This window comes from Glycine max, chromosome 18 (genome assembly GCF_000004515.6).
Source record: "Glycine max cultivar Williams 82 chromosome 18, Glycine_max_v4.0, whole genome shotgun sequence".
Classification (NCBI taxonomy): Eukaryota; Viridiplantae; Streptophyta; class Magnoliopsida; order Fabales; family Fabaceae; genus Glycine; species Glycine max.
Genome location: NC_038254.2, coordinates 920,379 through 940,030, shown reverse-complemented (window position 1 = coordinate 940,030; position 19,652 = coordinate 920,379). Strand labels below are relative to the sequence as shown.

The following is a 19,652-nucleotide window of genomic DNA, read 5'->3' as shown; positions in this document are numbered from 1 at the left end:
TAGAACGAAGAACTTGGATTGGCGAAGGCTTCAACAAATAGTATACATTGCAATTTAAAGTAAACTTCAATTTTGGGTAGAAAATGTAAAAGTGCGTCGAAAAAGATGAAGCACACAAATCTTTTATTTTTGGTTCTTATAATTTTAGATCGGTTTAACAATTTTTTTATTGATTTTTTTCATGTCTAATTTCAATGATTTATGAGACAACATATCAATTCCCACTCTAATTGGTTAGACAGGTTGGTTTGTCCCATTTTTTACAACCATGATGATTACAAAGTATCATCATTAATACTATTGTGATGATTATTATTGTTATTGTAACTATCATAATCACTATTTTTGTTGCTAATCTTTTCCAATTATAAATTTATTATTGTTGTGGTTGTAGTCTTATCAACTCACTCTTTATCCTATGTAAACATTCTCATTGTTGTCAAATGATATCAAATAAAGAATAATTAGTATAATGTGAATTTAAGATTCAATTTTAAATTTAAAAATAAAATGACAAAAATTCCCAAACTTGACACCCACAAGTATATCGAATGACTAACAAGTTTCTCAATTTTTTAAAATCGAGCTATTTTTTTAAAATGATTAGAAAACAATTTTATTTGAACTTTAATCTTACAAAATGATGAAAAAAAAATAAAAGTATACTAGCGGGGTGACTTTGGTCTTTTTCAGGCAGGGCAGGCCTTAAGAACTACTACAAGACAGCAGTGGCAGTGTGCGTGAGACCGTTTATATAAGCTTAGCAAGGGTTTAAGAAGTCGAACGAGCGAGCACTGAGCAGCGGTTGCAGGAAAAGCCGTGTCAGCGAGCGTCGCATTCACGGCGATGGCGGAGACGGTGAGACTTCGCGTGGTGTTCGAGGATCGTGGCATGTTGAGCAAGTCAAAGAAGAAGCAAGGGCTCAAGCGTTGCTGGTTTCTGCTTAAACCCCAACACACCACCATTTCCGATGTTGCCTCTCATCTACTCAACACTTTCCGCCTCCACCGCACCTGTCCCCATGGCATCGTCCTATCGGTGTGTATGCTTATGCATGTTATTCGATTACTCTTTTCCATCATCAATTTTAAAAAATCACGATTCAAATTCGCATATCTTGATTTTATGATTCGATTGGTTTATTGAGCTGCTGAGTATATTGCTTTGACGATTGAAATTTTGGATAACTGTGTTGACTCTGTTTTTTTTTTTTGGGATTTTAATGCAGATGGATGGTTTTGTTTTGCCATCTTTTGAGTTCACTTGCATTTTGAAGGATAAGGACATTGTGTGGTGAGTTTATGCAATTTTCGGTTTTTTTTTTCAGTTTTCAGTTTTCACTCACATTCTGTGTTGTTGCTGCCAATATAGTTTCTGCTTGCAGTGTTATAATGCTTGTGTATTTGTGGTAGTGTGAAAAGAAAAGGAAGTGTATCAACTGATGATAAATCTGCAATGCTGCGGCCCGCGACATGTGAGAATCAGGCTATTGAGCTTCAGAAACTTCTCAAAAATTGAGGGCCTTCAAGAGGAGGAGTCTGGGGCAGAAGAAACCATGTCCCAAAAGGATGATGATGACCAGCTTGAAGATGCAGTTTATGTGGAATCTAAATCGGATGGGAATGTTGTCTTCAAGAAAAGAAAAGCTTCAAAGAAGCTCAAGAGCCCTAGGTTTGTTTTTTCCTCAAATTTTTAATTGTTAGTGCAACAAAGCTTACAGAGTTGTAAGAGATTTTCAGCATTATTTATTTTGGAGGTATTTTCTCTTCTGAGTGTTTCAGAATCTAGTTTTGTACAAGTAACCTTTTTGTGAGGTTGCTTTTCTGTTCTATGTAACATATTTTGGCTAATCTCTGTCTGTGGGAGTAAGTTGGGCAATGACATTAATCTTTCTGCTCCTTTTTTTAACTTAATTTTAGTGTATGATTACCTGGGGAACTCTCTTTTTCCTTCGAAACCTTTTATCTTTTCCCCTGTTTGGAACTTTGAGTAGTTATTGGAGCATGTAAACATTATTTGGGTTGTTAACTTGATTCCATTATCTTTTAAATTTAGTCAGAAGAAGATTAAGTTGTCTACTGCCGAAAACTTGTCAGTCACTCCTAAGGTCCATGAGAAGGAAAACGGAAGCTCTGAAGGCCATGAGGAGGAAAACGGAAGCTTTGACGGCTATATTCATCACCAATTGAGTCTTGTCAAGAAGGACAAGAAGAAGTCTTCCAATTTATCTAGTCAGCCAAATAAGTCTAGCAACCTTAATAAACAAAAGAATGACAAAAGTGATCCTACAAGTGATGAAACAAGGTGCATTTTGATCACATTTGTGATTCATATGATGTATTTTCCTTCTCTGATTGTGCATTGCTGTGTATATTTGGTCCTTTTTGGGCATGAGAATTAACTGATAAAATTTTATGGACAATTTTGTGTGCATTTCTGGTTATTTTTTTATCTTGGTTATTTTATGTTTATTTGTCTGTGTTTGTAAATTAAGAGGTGTGCTTTGATGGAGTATAAAACAATATGCCTTTTTCTGTTATGTATAAATTGTTTAATTCCTGAGTTCCTCCTTTTGATTCATCCAATTTGAAATCCATGTTCCCTTATGATGAGGATGTTGGTTTCCAGAATATCAAAAATAAAATATATATTTTTTTCTTATTTTTCTCTGATATGCTGTACAGGTTTGTCCAGCCTCAAGATGAAAGTGAAACTAAAAAGGTAGCACTTATTTGCACTTTTTTTGAATACACATATAGTTCTTGTTTGCACTGAATTAAATATAACAAAGTTCCATGTTGTCATAATGACCCATTCACATTTTGATTTTTATTAAGAAAATTACCAAATCTCACTTGTAAACATATGGAGAATATTTCCAGTTTAAGGCTTTAAGCTTGATTCTTTGGTTATCAATGCTGAGGTGATATAGCAGGTATAAATATATATAATTCCTTCAAGTCAAATTAGAAACTTCTGCTTGTAGTTGACTTTCTGACTTTTCTCATGTCCTCCTTCCTTCGCCAAAAAGGTAAAGTGAGGTGTGTCAGGATATGTTCACATGTGTTTAATAGAACTTGATGCGGCCAAATAATAGGGTTTGAAATAAAATAGACTAACTCAAATTGAGCCTCCAAAGATATATAGGACATCATGTTAGTCCTCTAAAGATTTTGTACACCAATTTGGTCCTTCATAGCATTAAATTAGCATGGATTTGGGGATTAAACTGGTGTCCAAATATACCAATACATTGAGTGAATTAATTGATGTTCACGTTAAACAATGAAGGACTGAATTGATATCTAAAAATCTTTGAAGAACCAACCCTATGTCCCATGTATTTAGAGGAACAATTTGAGTATTTGGTCAATAAAATACTCCTGTCCTGAGATAATAAAAGCAGGATGGCTTTCTTATTTAGTTCATGATAGTATACTGTGGTCTGTGAATATTAGTTGGTGAATGATTTAGGAATTTCCATTTTTATGGATATCTTTCTGGACACTTCATCTCACTTGGTCATTTTATTCTGTTTCAATAGTCAATACGTCCATCTCTTCACAAAAGAACAGGGGATGCCAAGTATTTATATACTTAATTTTATTTTGTCAGTTGCCTAGCAGAAGTGCTCGGCGAAAGAAAGCTAAAAGAAGATGGCTGAGGGAACTAAAATTAGAGAAGGAGAAGGAGAAGGTAATCTGGTACTGTAATGCTACTGTAAATGTATTTATGGAGATAGGATCTTATGAACAGTGTTGTTAAATAGCCACTATAGTGGTGCTACGGTGCTATTGTGTTGTGGAATTCCATGGTTCGCAATCATGACTTTGTTTGCTATTGCGGCATCTCAATCAATAGATGGATGTGGAACTGCATGTGACCTTTTTCCCAATCAATCCCAGTGTCCCACTCCTCCCACGCATGTAAATTTGTTAATCTTCTCCCACATGTAAACCTTTGTTCATGGTTTCATTTAAGGATCAAGGAAGAACTCCTCCACTCCTCCAATAACGATTGTTCACCTCTTCCTGCATCCTCTTGTCATCTTCAACGAGTCTCCGGCCAATTGAACCTGAATTTATATTATGCCAATTTTTATGCATTTTATTTTTATTTGCATACAGCTTAGTTTTTCACTATTTCAACCGTTATGTGGCTTCCACTATTTGCCTGCACTCTATCCTCTTATATGATATTGCAAATTATTGGCTTTCTGCAATTTTCCGTGATCTGCAGTTGATAACATTGCTTGTGAATGACAATTTACTAGCTGTATTTGATATAGTTGACTTGTTGAGTTATAGACTTTTGTCTGGTTAGTAAGATGCCCCAGGTCATAGTATTGCAATTGCAAGGGTTGAAATCATTTGTCAGTTTTCTTGGATCACTTGTCTAAGCTTACTATTTGCAAACATGTATTTAATCTTTCTGAAAGGAAATGTTCTTTTGTTCAAATTGGCAGCTCCATCAGACTCCTGTGCTTGAAAAAGGTGGACAAGAATTACCTATCAACGATAATAATTGTGTTGTTTCTGATGTACATCAACAACCTGATGAAGAAAGTGAAGAAGAGGATGACATTGCTCCTGTGGAAATTAGGCCAGGGCACATTCGGTTTGAGCCCCTTAAGAAGGGTTTGCATGCAGATCTCAGCTATAAATTTTTGAAAGTAGCAGTTGTGTTTTTGGGCTTCAGGATTAATTGCTTTCATGATCTGATATATGTCCATGGTCTATTTGATGCAGATCAGGATCAGGCAGTGCCACAGAATCAGTTTCCAGTGGTTGGTTTGATTTTCCTCAGTAAAAGATTCACAATTTCTGCTGTGTTTTACTCTCAATCATAAATAGTCAATATCAAATATTTAATATGTTAATTTTGCAGAAAATTATACTAAGCATTATGATTATTATTATTTGCATTTGAACTTCTTGCTTTAATTTTTTCTGGGGTTTTAGACTATAGGGTTTGATGGAGAATAAAGAGTGTTCCAGTCAGAAGTGACTTGTGATTGTAAAGTACATAATTTACAAAACAGCCTTTTCTTTACTCTTAGTCCTTTCTTGGGTTTGTGATGGGTAATGAAGATAGGTGGGATGGAGCTAACAAAATTCTTTAGGATTATTCTCGGGAGATACTTTGAAAGGAATCAATGTTACTTGATATAAATTTGATAGCACTTGAACAGCTCATGTAATCCGTATCTTGATTCTCACTAAAGGGGTTCTCTTTTTTTCTGGTATCGTAAATTTTATATATATATATATATATATATATATATATATATATATATATATATATATATATATATATATATATGTTAAAAAAATATGTTAATTAAAAAAAAACCTTCTTAAGAATAGCTTGAAGTTGTAAAACTTACTATATTGATTAACTAATCAAATTTTGGTGCACAGTTGTAATTGCATGTCAGTTCTGTAATATTGTGAAAACTTTGGAGAAGGCAAAGGATTCATCTTTTTGGTATTGTTGGAGATATGCTATTATTTTTGTCATGATATTTCAATTGACTTGTAAATGTAAACTGAGTGTTTCAGGAAACATTTCAGTGGAATGGAATAACCAACAAGAAGAAGGGCCAGAAATGGGGTAAAGAGAGAATGCCTTTCCGTAAGCAGGATGGATATGAAGATTCCGGTCAAGATTGTCCTACAGTTCAGAATGCTGAAAAGGAACAGACATCCAATGTGATAGATTTTGATAAGCTTAAACATTATACAAGCTTGCCTAAGGTGTTGTTCTTTCCTTCCCCCTAATGTGTCCTTATGGCATTTCTTATTCTGTTTAGTATCCTAGTAGTTAATTAACCTGTTGCAACATGTTAGGAGTCATTTCAGCTGTTTTTGGTTATACCATTCAAATTCTTTTCTGTATTCAGTGCTATGAATCTGTAAATTCTGTTATATGGTACTCTTTTGGTGCTTTTTAATAACTTATGTATACACTGCAGGAAGGTGATGTAATTGCTTATCGATTGATTGAGTTAACAGCATCTTGGACTCCGGAACTTTCCTCCTTTAGGGTGCATATCAACTATCAAGTCTGCTTTTGGATTACATTATTAAAAAAAATTGCATCAGAAGTTCAATACGAATTACATCTATGTCCTTGCAGGTTGGGAAAATATCTCGGTATGATGCTAAATCAAATAGGATTTGGCTGGAACCAGTTTTAGAATACCCATTTGATTTTAAGAAAAAAATAGATGAGGATGCATCTTCTGTACAGTATGATCCATCCCCTTATCAGGAGGATGGTTCTTTAGAGGTAAAGTATGTCCACTATGGTAAACAATATATAAGTGGTGCCTGGTTTATGTTAATCCAACAAGTTGATAAATTGCAGTTATATATAACAACTAATCTCCAGACATCTTGTGCTGGTGCATTTATGTATTTATTATTATCTTAATCTAGATCATGACGAAGTGTTAAAGCCTTAACTTTAATTGAATGTCCAAAAAACTTTTCTTTCTAATAAAAATAGCATGCTGCTGCTTATTTGCATGAAAATGACATTGTTTTCCTTCTACAGATAGAGTATACATTGCTGGCCGATGTTCGAATGGTTAAGCATGGCATTCCTGATTTGAAAAGTGATGCTTTGGTTAATCCAACAAAAGCAACTAATGATATTACCAATGAAAAACTTGCGGCAAAAGCAATTAATGGTAGCACTGGTGAGAAACTCGCGGGTGATCAAACTACTGTGGGAAGTTGCCATCCAGAAAGAGGTCATATCACTGCTAAAGGTAATGTACACTTTACGATTCTTGGAGTGTATGGTCTATAGAAAAATGAAAACATTTTGATGCACTGAACATGTGGAATTTCTTTACAGAAAATGGGGAAGTAAACGTGTGGGACAAAATTAACGAGGCATTAAAAGCAAAGAAGGCCAAGCTGTCGCAGGAGGATTGTTGGAGTAGAGGAGGAGAGAGCTCAAGCACGAGGTCATGGTCCCATAGAGCCATGAGATGCAGTGCGTTGGGTCCCACAATGGCATTGTTAAGGTCTAACAATGGACTTTAAGAAACAAGCCTACATCTGTTGTGTCACCTATCCGCAGTATTTTGGTATATATGAACAAATTACCGAAACTATCATCTTTTTGGTACATATGAACAAATTACCGAACCATCATCAGCAATTCAGGCTGCATGTCCTGATTTCAGTATATTATAGGCAAAAATATTTGAAGGCTTATTCTTATTATCCCTCTTTCGGATGTTATTAGTTGCAGTCCTCCTGAAAACCAAGCAGAAAATTGAATCAACTGCTACACAACATGAGAGACCATTGTTCACCATCCCAAGTACCAAACAAAAGAAATTATGATTATAGATAATAACGCTTCTTTTCATACAATTTACTGTTAAAATTATATTGTTGTTAGTTGGCAGACCGTATTGTATGCAAACCCTGCAGGCTAAAAGAAATCAGTGTTTCACACTCAAAAGTTAAATTCTAAATAAACATGGGTTTTTGAAGCTTAATTTTGTTATTTAATGGAAGCGGTAACTAATGACAGATGATGTATCATTCTACAACAACGCAAGCTACATCAATTTTAACATTAGTTCCTGACGAGTTGATGGCTTGCCTTCGCTTCAGGAATAATCAGGAACTGGAAAAACGACTGAAGCCTTTAAAGTTAAGAAAGATGGACTCCATGTTAACTTCAACAACTGTTATGTACTTCAACTGCAATTATAAGGCACGACATGCATGTGATCATAATCAGTATTGGGCACGCACGGAATAGTCTGAGCGTGAGAGCAAATTTACATCCAAAATTTACACAATTCGAGCTCAAGTCATCCCATTTCCTTTCTCCTCTATGTCAAGCTCAGCCATTATATTACATAACTCTGTACTACGATCCTCTTTGTGATTAATCTCACTCTGTGGTTCAACACCTGAACTAATGATATAGTTATCTGATATTAGTCATTTTCCTTTGTTTTCAAGGTCAGATTGTTTGCAAGTATCACCCTTCACCGCATTATCATCTAATTCAGGCAAAGAGAAAGACAATGATCTTACCAGGTTGTTCTTGGGGACGTGAGAGGATTCACTGGCGGAGGGTGGCAACATAAGAGACGGTGGATGACTCCCTCTGCACTCTGCAATTGAGAGGAAAGAACCTTTCATTGGCAAATTGGAGTTCACCCCTCCAAATGTGTGATTAGCTGAAAATTCCTCCAAGGGTGAAGGGACATCTTCTTTGTGAAGTAAAGAGGAATTTTTTGAGAAAGACGAGTCTTTAACATTAAAGGGTTCAGCTGATTCAAGGCCGGATGACAATGGCTGCCGAGGAGACAAAAATGACAAGTCGGACCAGTTGGTAGAGGAAGGTGAAAAAGTAAATGAACTGGCATAATCAGAACTTGAAGGTGAAAGTGTTGGTGACTTGGAATTGAATTTTGGACTGCAACTTATAAAACAAGGAAAAGGATTTGATGTGCCAGGAGGAGACAGTGGCAATGATGAAGCAACACCATGAACAGAGAAGTCCATGGCTTCAGGACTACCTTTTTCCCTATTTGGATAGCATTCAAAGGAATCCGGTGAACCACAGGGAGGAATTGATGATGGTGACAAAGGCTCATCTGCAGAATCTTGTTTTTCAACCTCCACATCTACACTGGGTTGATGATCATTGCATGGGTCTGAATCAGCATCACAGTTCAATTTGGGGGATGTGAGCAATCCACTAGCAAACTTCCTCCTCAGTCTTGCCCAACCTTGTTCTCTAGCAGGAAGACAAGTTTCTAATCCTGTATCAGACAAGGAAAAAGGTGGAACAACCCCACCAGCAAGTGCCTTGTGGAAAATCTCAAAATCCAAATCATATGCATCAACTTTTCTTGGACCAGTAGTCCCCGAATCAACCAGCTCAGCACTTTCCATGCCTTCAGAGGGTTCCTCCATGACCATGACCTCTTCTTCTTTGTCAGAATCACCTGAAAGAGCAATCCAAAACCCAGGAGGTTCTTCACCTTCATGGATGGTCAAAATAGGACCCTTTGCACCCTCATAACGTATCATCTGAAAGGCTGCAGTCCTTGCATTGCAAGACATCACAGAGTTACAATGTTTCCCATTCCAAACATAGATAGCAGAAGGAATATGAATAATGAAGCCCCCACGAGAATCAAGGGCTCGTGCACCTGGCTGGTTAACCATCTTGGGGACCAGATGAAGAGGGTCATAGGGGGAGTGAGGAGCCATCCGATACATCTTGTGAACAGAATTTGGACTTGTAGGCATAGCATGGATCCTTTTCTGGCACTGCAAAAGTTGACAAGCAAAACCCATGTTCGGGTTGGTCACAGCCCTTGCAGTCTTCACAAACTGAAAAGCATCTTCAAAGCTCTGCCCCTCCCTCCACATGAGGTAAGCAATCACCAAAGCCGTTGATCGAGAAACCCCTTGGCAGCAATGAACAAGGACACGCCCACCTTGCTCTCTGACATCCTCAAAGTAATCAAACACATCATAGAGAATGCTTGTGATGTCCTCCGTGGGGCTGTCCTGCAACCACAGTGTCTTGTACACAAAATCACCTTTGAAATACTCGGGACAAACAAACCCAACACAGTTGAGCATGTGTGTGATTCCATTCTGCCTGAGGAGTTCATGGTTCTTGGCTACTGTGTCACTCCCCAAGTATATGTGCTCAGCAATTCTGGAACACTCCTTGTCAAAGAAGGCCAACTTGTCCCTCTTGAAGAGAAAATCTTTGGTGGGTTGACTTGAATAATAGGTTCTGATGGAGCCTCGTGGAGTCTGAGGAAGTGGCCAAACTCCAAGATCATCAGATCCAGCACTAGGACATTCCTGCACGTTGCGCTTGTTGATTAAGAATCAATTTGTTATTAAATTATTTGTTAGATTATTTTGTTGTATTTTTTGTTAAATATAAAATTTATTATACAAATTTATCCATGACTCACTTTTAGAAGCAAATTTGGTTATTTAACTTTTTTTTAATTTCTTTCTTTTCCTTACCCACAGCTGTAGCGAAGCTGAAGTTCTATTAACATATCATGGTTCTTTTAATTTGCTTGCCCATGCTGTTTTGAGTTTCGTTTGCTTTTTGTTTCTTGCAAAAGAGTTGAGCGTATGAGTACAATGTAGTGTAGAAAAAAAAAAACATTTCTAAGTATCTTCTTATAAGGCAAATAGATAAAAAACATGACACGCCTCTTTCTTGGCTCTAGCAGTGACGATTAGTTACGCATAAGTCTCTAAATCTACTCATTTTAGTCAAATGGGAGTTACAGTCTCAACTAACTTGCAACTCTTTCGCTGCTTCCTCTACTTTAAGGTACAGTCACGTTGTATGCAAAATAATACATATCTGAAATATATATGAATATGTTTAGCAGTACCACAAAATTCAACAAAGTAGTTTAGCATACCCTAATACTAGTAGCACTACTTAGTCGTTGAATCCTTTTGGTTTTGGTTTGAACAAAATAAAGTAGATACCTTATTGTATCTTAACGCATACATAGCATGCACATTGTACACTTCAATCTTTTTAATTAGTCCAGCATTCGTTGCCAAACCAAATTTTAATCTACCACACACATATATAATTGCCAAACCATACACAGAGAGAGAGAGAGAGAGAGAGATTAGAGATGTAATGGTCAAAGGAAGGGAGTTGTGAGCTGTGACTGAGAATATTTTTGTTTGTTGAACGTAAGAATGGCATTAGTATTGTACAATAGGAAATTGCCAAGTTATTGCAAGTTCATATATGGAAAGAAATAAATAGAGAAGGGTCAAAAAAGGGTGGCGATGCAACTAGAAGCCAATTGGTTAAGTTTGTGGTCCGTAGGGAACACCTTTCCAAACTAGCCGCCTTAGAATTATTATCTTGGTAAGTACGTTATTATGTGATGTCTCTCTCTCATAAAGACTAAAGAGTGGTGCCCTTAAAACTCTCCCAAGTTTAGATGCAGATGAGGGTAGATAGAAAAGAGAGTATAATTTGCATTGATGAAGTCAATTTTAGGCATTAGGTAATTTATGCATGTTTAAACAAAAATAACTTTGTATATAAAGTTATTTAATGAGATACACATTATTATAAGATGTTGTTTGAACATTCCAAAGTGATAAATAGGTATAAATTTTGAATTACTTGGGCATAACCTAATTTAAATGATTGTGGATTGTCCTAGAAATGATGATTAGGCATTCCACATTTTTAATTGTCAGGTTTCGTATTAACTATGAATGACAAGTACCCTCTCCCTTTTGTCTCATGTTCTTTTTTCCCAGCCATGTAAACTATTGCTAGGTTTCATTAAAAAAATATGTTCATTTATTTTCCTCTAGGTTGTTAGTGCTTTTAAAAAAATGAAATAGTATTTTTTTTAAAGCATTTGGTAGTTGACATTGACAATTTAGCATTTTAATGTTTAAAGCTGCTTGGGAAAAGCAGGCCCAAGTGAAAGGAGGAGCCTTACGGAGCTTCGTTTAGACCACCTCGTTTGGATAGGGCTTGTTGGGCTTTGGTGAAGGTTTGAAAGGGCTTGTTGATGAGAAAAATCCGATTGAAAGGAAGTTGAGTTTGCAATGGAGTGTTTAGAAGAGGTTGATGATGGGTGGTGTCCGCAACATGTATTTCGAAAGTATACAAGTAATACAAAAATCTATTCCAAAGTACATATTATGGAATAAGTTTTCAGATTAATTATATACTTTTGAAATGTAATAAATTTGATATAGTTGTTGTAAATTTTTTTGTATTTATTTTCAATTTTTACGGATAAAAAAATCATAAAATTAAATATGTAAAAAGTATAATTAAAATATGTTTTACAATATATATTTCAAAATAAATAATATCATATTATATAAAATAGTATCTATTTAAGTCAACTTTTTATTATTAATATATAATTATTTAAAAACTATACACTCTTTTTAAATAATATAGAAAAGTAAAGCAAGTTAGAATCACTCGCAATAAATGTACCAAAAAAGAATCACTCGAAATGTAATCCAAACTTATACTCAAAATATATGATATCTAACTTTTAAAATTTGAGCTTATCAAAATTAATTTTAGACCAAATCAAATTGGTTTAATGGGGGCAGATTCGTCCTCTTATTCCTTACATCCGGACAATGGCTCATGGCTGCAACTTTCAACTTGATGGTTACTAAATTCGAAAGCTACCGTATCCTGTAGCTTCCTTGACAAAAGCTATAAAGTATAAAGATCCCATTTCTTAAAGATGGATCAAATGTCATACTTTGAGGCAAAGTTCCTCAGTAAAAGTGTCATTTATAAGGACTAGAGTTATGAAGTAAAAACATGAGTTGACATAATTAAAACATAAGTCACTAATCTATTATGGTTCCTCATGAAACAAAGATTAACTCATTTTCTCAATTTCCTAATTATCTTGTCAACTCACACTACTCAAAACTCAAATAGTAGATGCAGATCTGAACAAACAAACAAACTAAGCAAGTTGCTTTTAAAACTATTGACTACTAACAAACTCCTAACTACCACATGGTTTTAGGAAGAGATAAGTCTCTCATCTTAATATTGTTATCAACTCAAAATGTTTCTTGACCTAAAAACACCAAAACTCTTAATTCGTCATCATAGGCAAGTTATTAACTTTTATGGCTTATTAGCTCACTAAATATATCATCCCTTGGGAGTCAGAATACTTTCGCATTTTTTTACAGGTATGCACTATCTCTGTTAAAACTTTTACAAAGTAATTTACTATGATTCAATTGAATTAATAACTTATGAAGCCAAATAGACTCCTTATTGATGTTATCCTCAGGGCGGAATTTTTTTTATGCTTACAAGCAAATTCAATGCTTTTCTTTTAATATTGTTCTCTGGAATTTGCTAAACCACTACTAAATCTAAACAAATCTTTACCAAACTCAAAACCTAACTTGTTGGAAGATGACAAAAGAGAAAGAAACAAGAGGATAGTATAGATATGTGAATCATTGATTCATTTTCCACTGAGTCTAGGCACTTGCTTATGCAATTCATCTCCACCCTCGTTAAAATAACACCTTAAGATTAGTGTCTCTATCTCTCCTGCTCCAAAAAAAATTGTCAAACATGCTCTTATTCCAGGATGTTTCGGATTGTGGGCGTGATATACTTGTCAGCAGTGGGATGTTTACAATACTATTGCACATGTATTTACAAGGAAGGATCCACGGGAAAAAATAAATATATTCTAATGTGCATTTTTTTAATAGAATAAATAAAAGATTTTGTTTACGTCGTCATCGGTTTTAAAAAAATTAAAAGATATTTATTATGAAAATTATAAAAAAATTATTAATAATGTAATTTTATAAATTCTAATAAAAAAATTCATTTAATATTTTAACTAATACCTTAACAAAGACCCATTTTTATTTACATAAATAAATAAAAAAGATTTGTGTCAACTTTGTGAAATGATTGAGAAGTATGAAAATCACAATAATTAGTTACCTGTCAACGTGACATGTACATGTCAAACTTCCCATATAAACTTAAGATGCCTTACAAGAACCATCTTAACATATAGAAAAATGTAGGCATCATTATGTATAAAACATATTTTTCTTTACATTTTTATATTTAGTCCATACTCCATCTTTTAATTACATCATTTATCATGTATTATTATTTTCTCTTTCCTTTTATACTTCTATTTATATACTTCTTGTAGGGTAAGACGATTGATTTTTTAATAATTATTAACAGAGACTAATTTTAAAGAACTAGTTTGAAGTGGAAGAAAGGGGTGAACACAGTTGACTTGACCTTGCTCGATTCCTTCTAACAGCACTCTTCTTCTCCCTGTCATAATTCATTTGCAATTCTTGTTGAAACAATGCATCTAGAGGTATATGAATAAGTCTCACTGTCTTTCTTGGTCTGCTGTCGGTGTTTGTGACATCGAAATTTCGTTCACCAGTTTTGGGTTGAATTTTGCATACCCCTCGAGTATTTTTCAGTTTCCCAGAAAAATTATTGGTGTGGCTAGTCAAAGTTGTGAGCTTTTGTCCCTTTTGGTTATTATAGTTTGATTCCTTCACTTCACCAAGTTATATAAACATGCTGTATGTGTTTTGGAGTTTCAGCTAGAGACTTGGACAATTTTGGTTGCTATTGTGTGCATCTTGGTCTTTGTTCTGAAGGAGATTGTTATGGGAGGGAAGAGCTCAAAAGGGAGTGGTAGGAGGTATGATTTTGGTGCTTCTTCATCTTCACGGGATAATAACTATGGTGGATACCATCCACAATCACCATACCCTTCTTATCAAACACCTCAGCACCCGCGTGCATCAGCTCCATTTTATGACTATGGACAGCCAAAAAGGAAGTTGGATAAGAAGTATTCCAGGATAGCTGATAATTACCGTTCTTTGGATGAGGTGATTTGATCATTGCATGTAATAGTGCTTTTTGATTTTCATATATATTATCAGCAACTATTTGATCTCCTTTGATTTTGCTTGTTGTCATTATCATTGAGTCTTGTTTTGTTGGGGGTTACAACATTGACCCAGAAACCTATTCTCCCTTCTATGCTAATGTGAAAGCAGTTTAAATAAAGAGTTCAAAGGAAAAATAGAATCTAAGATAAAAGGAGGGGAACCAATTTAGTCCATCTAAATTGGCTAATAGGAGATGTTTTGAATTGTTCTGCCCGAAATCAGAGTTCACTTTTCTGCCTCTTCTACTATGAGAAATGAAATATTTAAGCTCTTAATTAGTTTTAATAAATAATTAAAACAATCAGGACTTAGTGTAATGATAAATCGAGAAATACCTCTTTTTGTTGTATTTTTCCAAGATAAGAAGGGCATTTGAATCATATCATTTCTTTCTGCAACGAGTAAATCATTTAGTTCAGAAAATTAATCTACATGGGCTTTAGATTCAAGCCATAGAAGTTACACAAACAAGTTCAGCTGAAAGATAGGATGCTGTATGGGTCATGAATTAGATAACAGCCCCATCTTTTTCTTGCTTCCTCATTGTGCATCTATGCTTTAGCTGTCAAAGAAAACTGTCAGTGTACATTTTACATTAAAAGGAGAGGGGGGTGTGAAAGAGAAAAAAATAACTATACTGTGAGTGAACTAATACCAATGTGCAGTGGTGCGGCAGACATTAGGTAGGGGTAGGGGTGACAAGGTTGTTGGGATGTCTGCGCACCCTTTTGCTTAAAAAAATTACAAATATGCAGTGAGGTTCATTAATATTTACTACTGATTGTACAAGTAACCTTACACAGAATTGTAGATATGTCAGAATTACTACTGTTTTAGTTTATAATAATAATTTATTAACTGTGTCAACTAACAATTAACATGTTTACATCTCCAGAGAGAAAATACACAATATTTTTGTCCAATAATGAAGTAATGAACGCAGGTTACAGCTGCACTTGCAAATGCTGGGCTGGAATCTTCTAATCTCATTGTTGGCATTGATTTCACCAAGAGCAATGAGTGGACAGGTGTTATCTCTTACTCACAATATTTGATGCTCGAATCTTTTGTAATGAGTTATAATGCTAAATATATGTGTTACTTTGAAAATCAGGGAAGAGGTCATTCAATCGAAAAAGTTTACATGACATTAGAAGTGGTCAAAACCCTTATGAACAAGCAATTTCTATTATCGGGAAAACTTTATCTGCTTTCGATGAAGATAACTTGATTCCTTGTTTTGGATTTGGAGATGGTAATGTCAGATATAAAACTAACTGCCTTTCCAATAAAGTTGTTCTAGTTTCCAGATTGCAACCATGATTTGTGTTTCTCCTTGCCCATTTTCTTTCAGCATCTACACACGATCAAGATGTATTTAGTTTCTATTCAGAAGAGAGGTTCTGCAATGGGTTTGAGGAAGTTCTGACACGATACAGACAAATTATTCCTTCCCTAAAACTCGCAGGTGTTGCATTGACCTATTATTATCTTAGTAGAAGTTTTTTAATTAGGCTCATTAAAACTTACCGCATTCATGTGACAGGACCCACTTCGTTTGCCCCTATTATTGAAATGGCTATGACTATTGTTGAGCAAAGTGGTGGCCAATATCATGTCTTGCTAATAATTGCAGATGGACAGGTAATTCTTTAATTCATATTTCATGCTGTTGAGCTGAATACTTTTAACTTTTAAGCACTTTTTATCTGTATCAGTCATCTTCGGTTTCATATCATAAATGAAGAAATTGCAAAGCTGTAGTTGTAACATTCAAGCATAGTTTTATTAGGTTTTCCTTAGAAATGCATTTATCTACTGTAGCTCACCAGCTCATAATATCACATGTTACATGTCACCAATTGCAGAAGAAAACTACATCTGCACAATTCTATCAATACCTGGATAAATTATATCAGTTTGGTGTAGATATTCATTGTTTTTTTCCCTGTGCTAGGGCTTCAAAAACTGATACTCAGCTTGTTGTCACAGGTGACTAGAAGCGTTGATACACAAAATGGCAACTTAAGTCCGCAAGAGCAGAACACAATAGATGCAATAGTAAAAGCCAGGTAGTTTATTAGTTTTCTCTCTAATGGAGTACAATTCTGCATTCTTATATTCCTTTAAAATTGCAGTGAGTATCCACTGTCAATAGTTTTGGTGGGAGTTGGAGATGGACCATGGGAAATGATGAGGGAATTTGATGATAACATCCCTTCTCGGGCATTTGACAATTTTCAGGTTTGGTATAATTCACCTAGCCGTTTTTACTTGCCATATTTAAATCTTCCTGTTATACTGAATGTGATATTTTTATTTGGCTGGATGTAGTTTGTGAATTTTACTGAAATAATGACAAGGAATGTAGATTCAACCAGAAAAGAGACAGATTTTGCCCTTTCAGCTTTGATGGAGATACCTTCTCAATACAAGGCAACCCTAGAGCTTGGCATATTGGGGTAATAACTTAATATTTCATTACATGAAAACATGGTATTTATAACCTGTTATGTAGGGTTTTTCTGGTGTAATAACCAATAACTGAATTTGAAAATCTCATGTCTTCATTGATATACGTAGTTCACGGAGGGGGCATTCACCAGATAGGGTTGCTCTACCCCCACCTCTTTATAGTAGAACCTCTTCCAGCATCAGCACAAAATCTACAAGGTCTAACAGTTTTCAGCAGAGGACACCTACACATACTAGCTATGATAGCAGTGTTCACACAGAGACATCATCAAGTTCTTTATATGATAATAAGGTATTAAGACCATGCTTTCTAATGTAATAAATGCCTTTCTTATTAAACTAAGACATAGTTTCGCTTTCCACCCTTAATGGCATCATAATGAGTCATGATCATTTGATTCATTTCTTTATCACTTGAATAGTGGTTTACATAATACATATATATGACTTGGTTGGCTGCAGGTTTGCCCCATTTGTCTTACCAATGCAAAGGATATGGCCTTTGGTTGTGGGCATCAGGTAACCAATTATTAATCTTGATTGTTATATTTAACGTTGTCTCATGTCTACAAAGGGCCAAACATATATTAAGTTATTTCCTTCCCATGCATTTTCTCTCGTGGCAGACTTGTTGCGAGTGTGGAGAGGACCTCCAATTCTGTCCCATTTGCCGGAGCACAATCCATACTAGAATAAGGCTTTACTAGTTAGCTTTGATGCAGAAGTCCTGTCAATGAAAATTTCGTCATTTCCAGAATAAGGTTAGTCATAAAAGTTTCATAACCTCTAAATGTTCTATTGATGCTGTAAGTCATAAATTAACGTGATTCATACGCAGGGGCTGCAAAAGGATGTGCAGAGTTGGTCTGGCTCTTTTCACAGATGGTTTCTTGTCCATAAAAACTGCATTTGCAATTTCGAGGCGAAACTTGTATTCCCAGTTACACTTAGGAAGAGCTCTTTACAGAAAGAATTGGCCTTCCCCGTTGTATATATGTAGTTCATGTGTCTCGGAAGGCGTCATGTTTTTAAATGAACTGCTTGCATTAAAATTATTTGTATTGTTCTAAAGAGCATTTATCATTTTGATCGAATCTAGATTGTCTTTCTACAAAGCATGAATCCATATATTTGATCTTTTCATGTGGAAGACTGGGAAATAAAGTCAGCAACTGCGAAAATTAATGGTCAATATTACATGCACTGCATAATAAATTATAAATGTGTTAGAATATCAAAGATAACTTAAATTGCGGATGAACATGTGTTTACTTACCCTACCGTGACAGAGTTATATCTTAGTTTGAGCACGGCCTAATCGATGTTCTGTATAAATTCTTTAGTGCTCGTGCTCTGCCCTTTCCCTTTAAGGCCTATTTTGGATAAATAGCTTGAATAAGTGCTTATTAAATAAGTTCTATAGTATACAATACTTCCATGCAAGTTATTTCTATAATTGAAGAAAAAATGAAGATAAACTATTTTCATGTAAGTTGTAAGGTTTGACATAAGTTATTATTGAAAGAAAAATTATATTTGTACAAGTTATACAACAAATTGTACAACCAAGAGAGACAGAAAAGTTTGAAATGTAATAAATGATAGTACAAAAAGAAATAGATACAAAAAATGCTGGTATATAAATGTTGTATGTGTATAACATCTCAAAATAAGTCTAAATAAACTGTAAATAATATTTTCCAATACTCCTTGGAGTAAAATGAAAGCTGCCTCAACTAACTAGTTTGTGTAAACTGTAAAGCCTTTTCTACACAAAAATATAAGCAATAAAATTATTCAACTTTCAATAATTATTAAAACGTCCGTTTGGTGCGTAATTAGGCTGCTGTCTCCATCTTTCTGGCTCTTGAAGGAACTTCTTATCTTCTATGTAAGTCTGTATCTCCGTAACCGTCCTCGTCAATTCTGGTATATTCCGTGATTTCAGATCAACTAAAAAGTTTTCAGAGACGACGTTCAGCATCTTTAAGAATTGAGATTTATATCTTTTATAGAGAGCAAATCCAGCCATCTGACAAAAGTAGAATTTGTTAACCTTAGAAGATCTATATATAAAAAGCACCTCAACATTCTACATTACTTACTTGCAATAATGCATTAAGCGAAACAGCTGTGTATTGATTTGCTGGGAGTGTATTCAAGAACCTTGCAAGCCATGTGTGTGATCATCTATAAAATTATATTTGAAGAACATGTGTGTGATCATCTAACAGAATAAATAATTACCCTCTAGCCATGATTAATGTTATAAAATTTGAGTCAAAATATTCGAGGCAGTGTAGAATAAGGACAAGTAAGAATTAAAAAAGATCTTTTTATGTAACTATTTCCAACATTGCAAAATTATCCTTTCTGGCCGCAGTAACTAATCATTCTATATGAAAATGTAATTTTTGCGTCAGAAAAGTTGGATAGCTAATGTTAACATTGTAGCAGTTAAATCATAACCATGTTGCTTTTCTCATAAAGAAAAATTGGGCTCAGACCTGTTATTTAGGCAAAATATGATATTAAAAGGACCAATAAACGAATTATGTAGAAAAAGATTTATTTTCCCCTTCAAATTGACTTCAAAGATGATACAAATATACAAAATACATTGCTTGCTTAGCAACACAACCATACCACAATCTC

The 19,652-nt window shown here is 34.8% G+C and overlaps 3 protein-coding genes across 6 annotated transcripts; 2 read left to right on the top strand and 1 right to left on the bottom strand.

Annotated features, from left to right (window-relative positions):
- The first annotated feature begins 696 nt into the window (after positions 1–696).
- On the top strand, positions 697–7,229 carry LOC100806980 (coilin). 2 transcript variants are annotated; one of them, XM_041011989.1, is made up of 13 exons: positions 697–1,038; positions 1,229–1,293; positions 1,413–1,671; positions 2,056–2,304; positions 2,685–2,721; positions 3,616–3,696; positions 4,466–4,637; positions 4,749–4,786; positions 5,562–5,756; positions 5,975–6,046; positions 6,139–6,291; positions 6,559–6,775; positions 6,865–7,229. In XM_041011989.1, the coding sequence occupies exons 3-13, from the start codon at positions 1,442–1,444 to the stop codon at positions 7,053–7,055; spliced, it is 1,635 nt and encodes a 544-aa protein (XP_040867923.1). In that variant the 5' UTR covers positions 697–1,038; positions 1,229–1,293; positions 1,413–1,441; the 3' UTR covers positions 7,056–7,229. The 2 variants fall into 2 exon arrangements, with proteins under 2 accessions (XP_040867923.1, XP_040867922.1); XM_041011988.1 differs by having other exon boundaries at positions 4,466–4,786.
- On the bottom strand, positions 7,105–10,085 carry LOC100805738 (protein-tyrosine-phosphatase MKP1). 3 transcript variants are annotated; one of them, XM_041011991.1, is made up of 2 exons: positions 8,070–10,083; positions 7,105–7,271 (listed from the first exon to the last, which is right to left on the bottom strand). In XM_041011991.1, the coding sequence occupies exons 1-2, from the start codon at positions 9,633–9,635 to the stop codon at positions 7,257–7,259; spliced, it is 1,581 nt and encodes a 526-aa protein (XP_040867925.1). In that variant the 5' UTR covers positions 9,636–10,083; the 3' UTR covers positions 7,105–7,256. The 3 variants fall into 3 exon arrangements, with proteins under 3 accessions (XP_040867925.1, XP_040867926.1, XP_040867924.1); XM_041011992.1 differs by having other exon boundaries at positions 7,235–7,947; positions 8,070–10,085; XM_041011990.1 differs by having other exon boundaries at positions 7,235–7,942; positions 8,070–10,085.
- Positions 10,086–13,645: 3,560 nt separating this feature from the next.
- On the top strand, positions 13,646–18,147 carry LOC100798816 (E3 ubiquitin-protein ligase RGLG5). The gene is made up of 13 exons (XM_003551923.5): positions 13,646–13,927; positions 14,166–14,459; positions 15,466–15,550; positions 15,637–15,777; positions 15,877–15,990; positions 16,069–16,166; positions 16,515–16,594; positions 16,661–16,766; positions 16,857–16,984; positions 17,106–17,289; positions 17,460–17,516; positions 17,624–17,758; positions 17,836–18,147. Exons 1-12 carry the CDS (start codon positions 13,916–13,918, stop codon positions 17,702–17,704), a joined length of 1,380 nt encoding a protein of 459 aa, XP_003551971.1. The 5' UTR covers positions 13,646–13,915; the 3' UTR covers positions 17,705–17,758; positions 17,836–18,147.
- The last annotated feature ends 1,505 nt before the right edge of the window (positions 18,148–19,652 follow it).

Excerpts from the sequence above, each read along its gene's own strand:
- LOC100806980 (XM_041011988.1), top strand. The coding sequence starts at position 1,442 with ATGATAAATCTGCAATGCTGCGGCCCGCGACATGTGAGAATCAGGCTA. Across the intron at positions 1,672-2,055 it reads AAGAAGCTCAAGAGCCCTAG|TCAGAAGAAGATTAAGTTGT; the intron begins GTTTGTTTTTTC and ends TTTTAAATTTAG. Across the intron at positions 6,292-6,558 it reads AGGAGGATGGTTCTTTAGAG|ATAGAGTATACATTGCTGGC; the intron begins GTAAAGTATGTC and ends TTCCTTCTACAG.
- LOC100805738 (XM_041011990.1), bottom strand. The coding sequence starts at position 9,635 with ATGCTCAACTGTGTTGGGTTTGTTTGTCCCGAGTATTTCAAAGGTGAT. Across the intron at positions 7,943-8,069 it reads ACGTCCCCAAGAACAACCTG|GTGTTGAACCACAGAGTGAG; the intron begins GTAAGATCATTG and ends TCATTAGTTCAG.
- LOC100798816 (XM_003551923.5), top strand. Across the intron at positions 16,767-16,856 it reads GGGCATTTGACAATTTTCAG|TTTGTGAATTTTACTGAAAT; the intron begins GTTTGGTATAAT and ends GGCTGGATGTAG. Across the intron at positions 17,290-17,459 it reads GTTCTTTATATGATAATAAG|GTTTGCCCCATTTGTCTTAC; the intron begins GTATTAAGACCA and ends GGTTGGCTGCAG.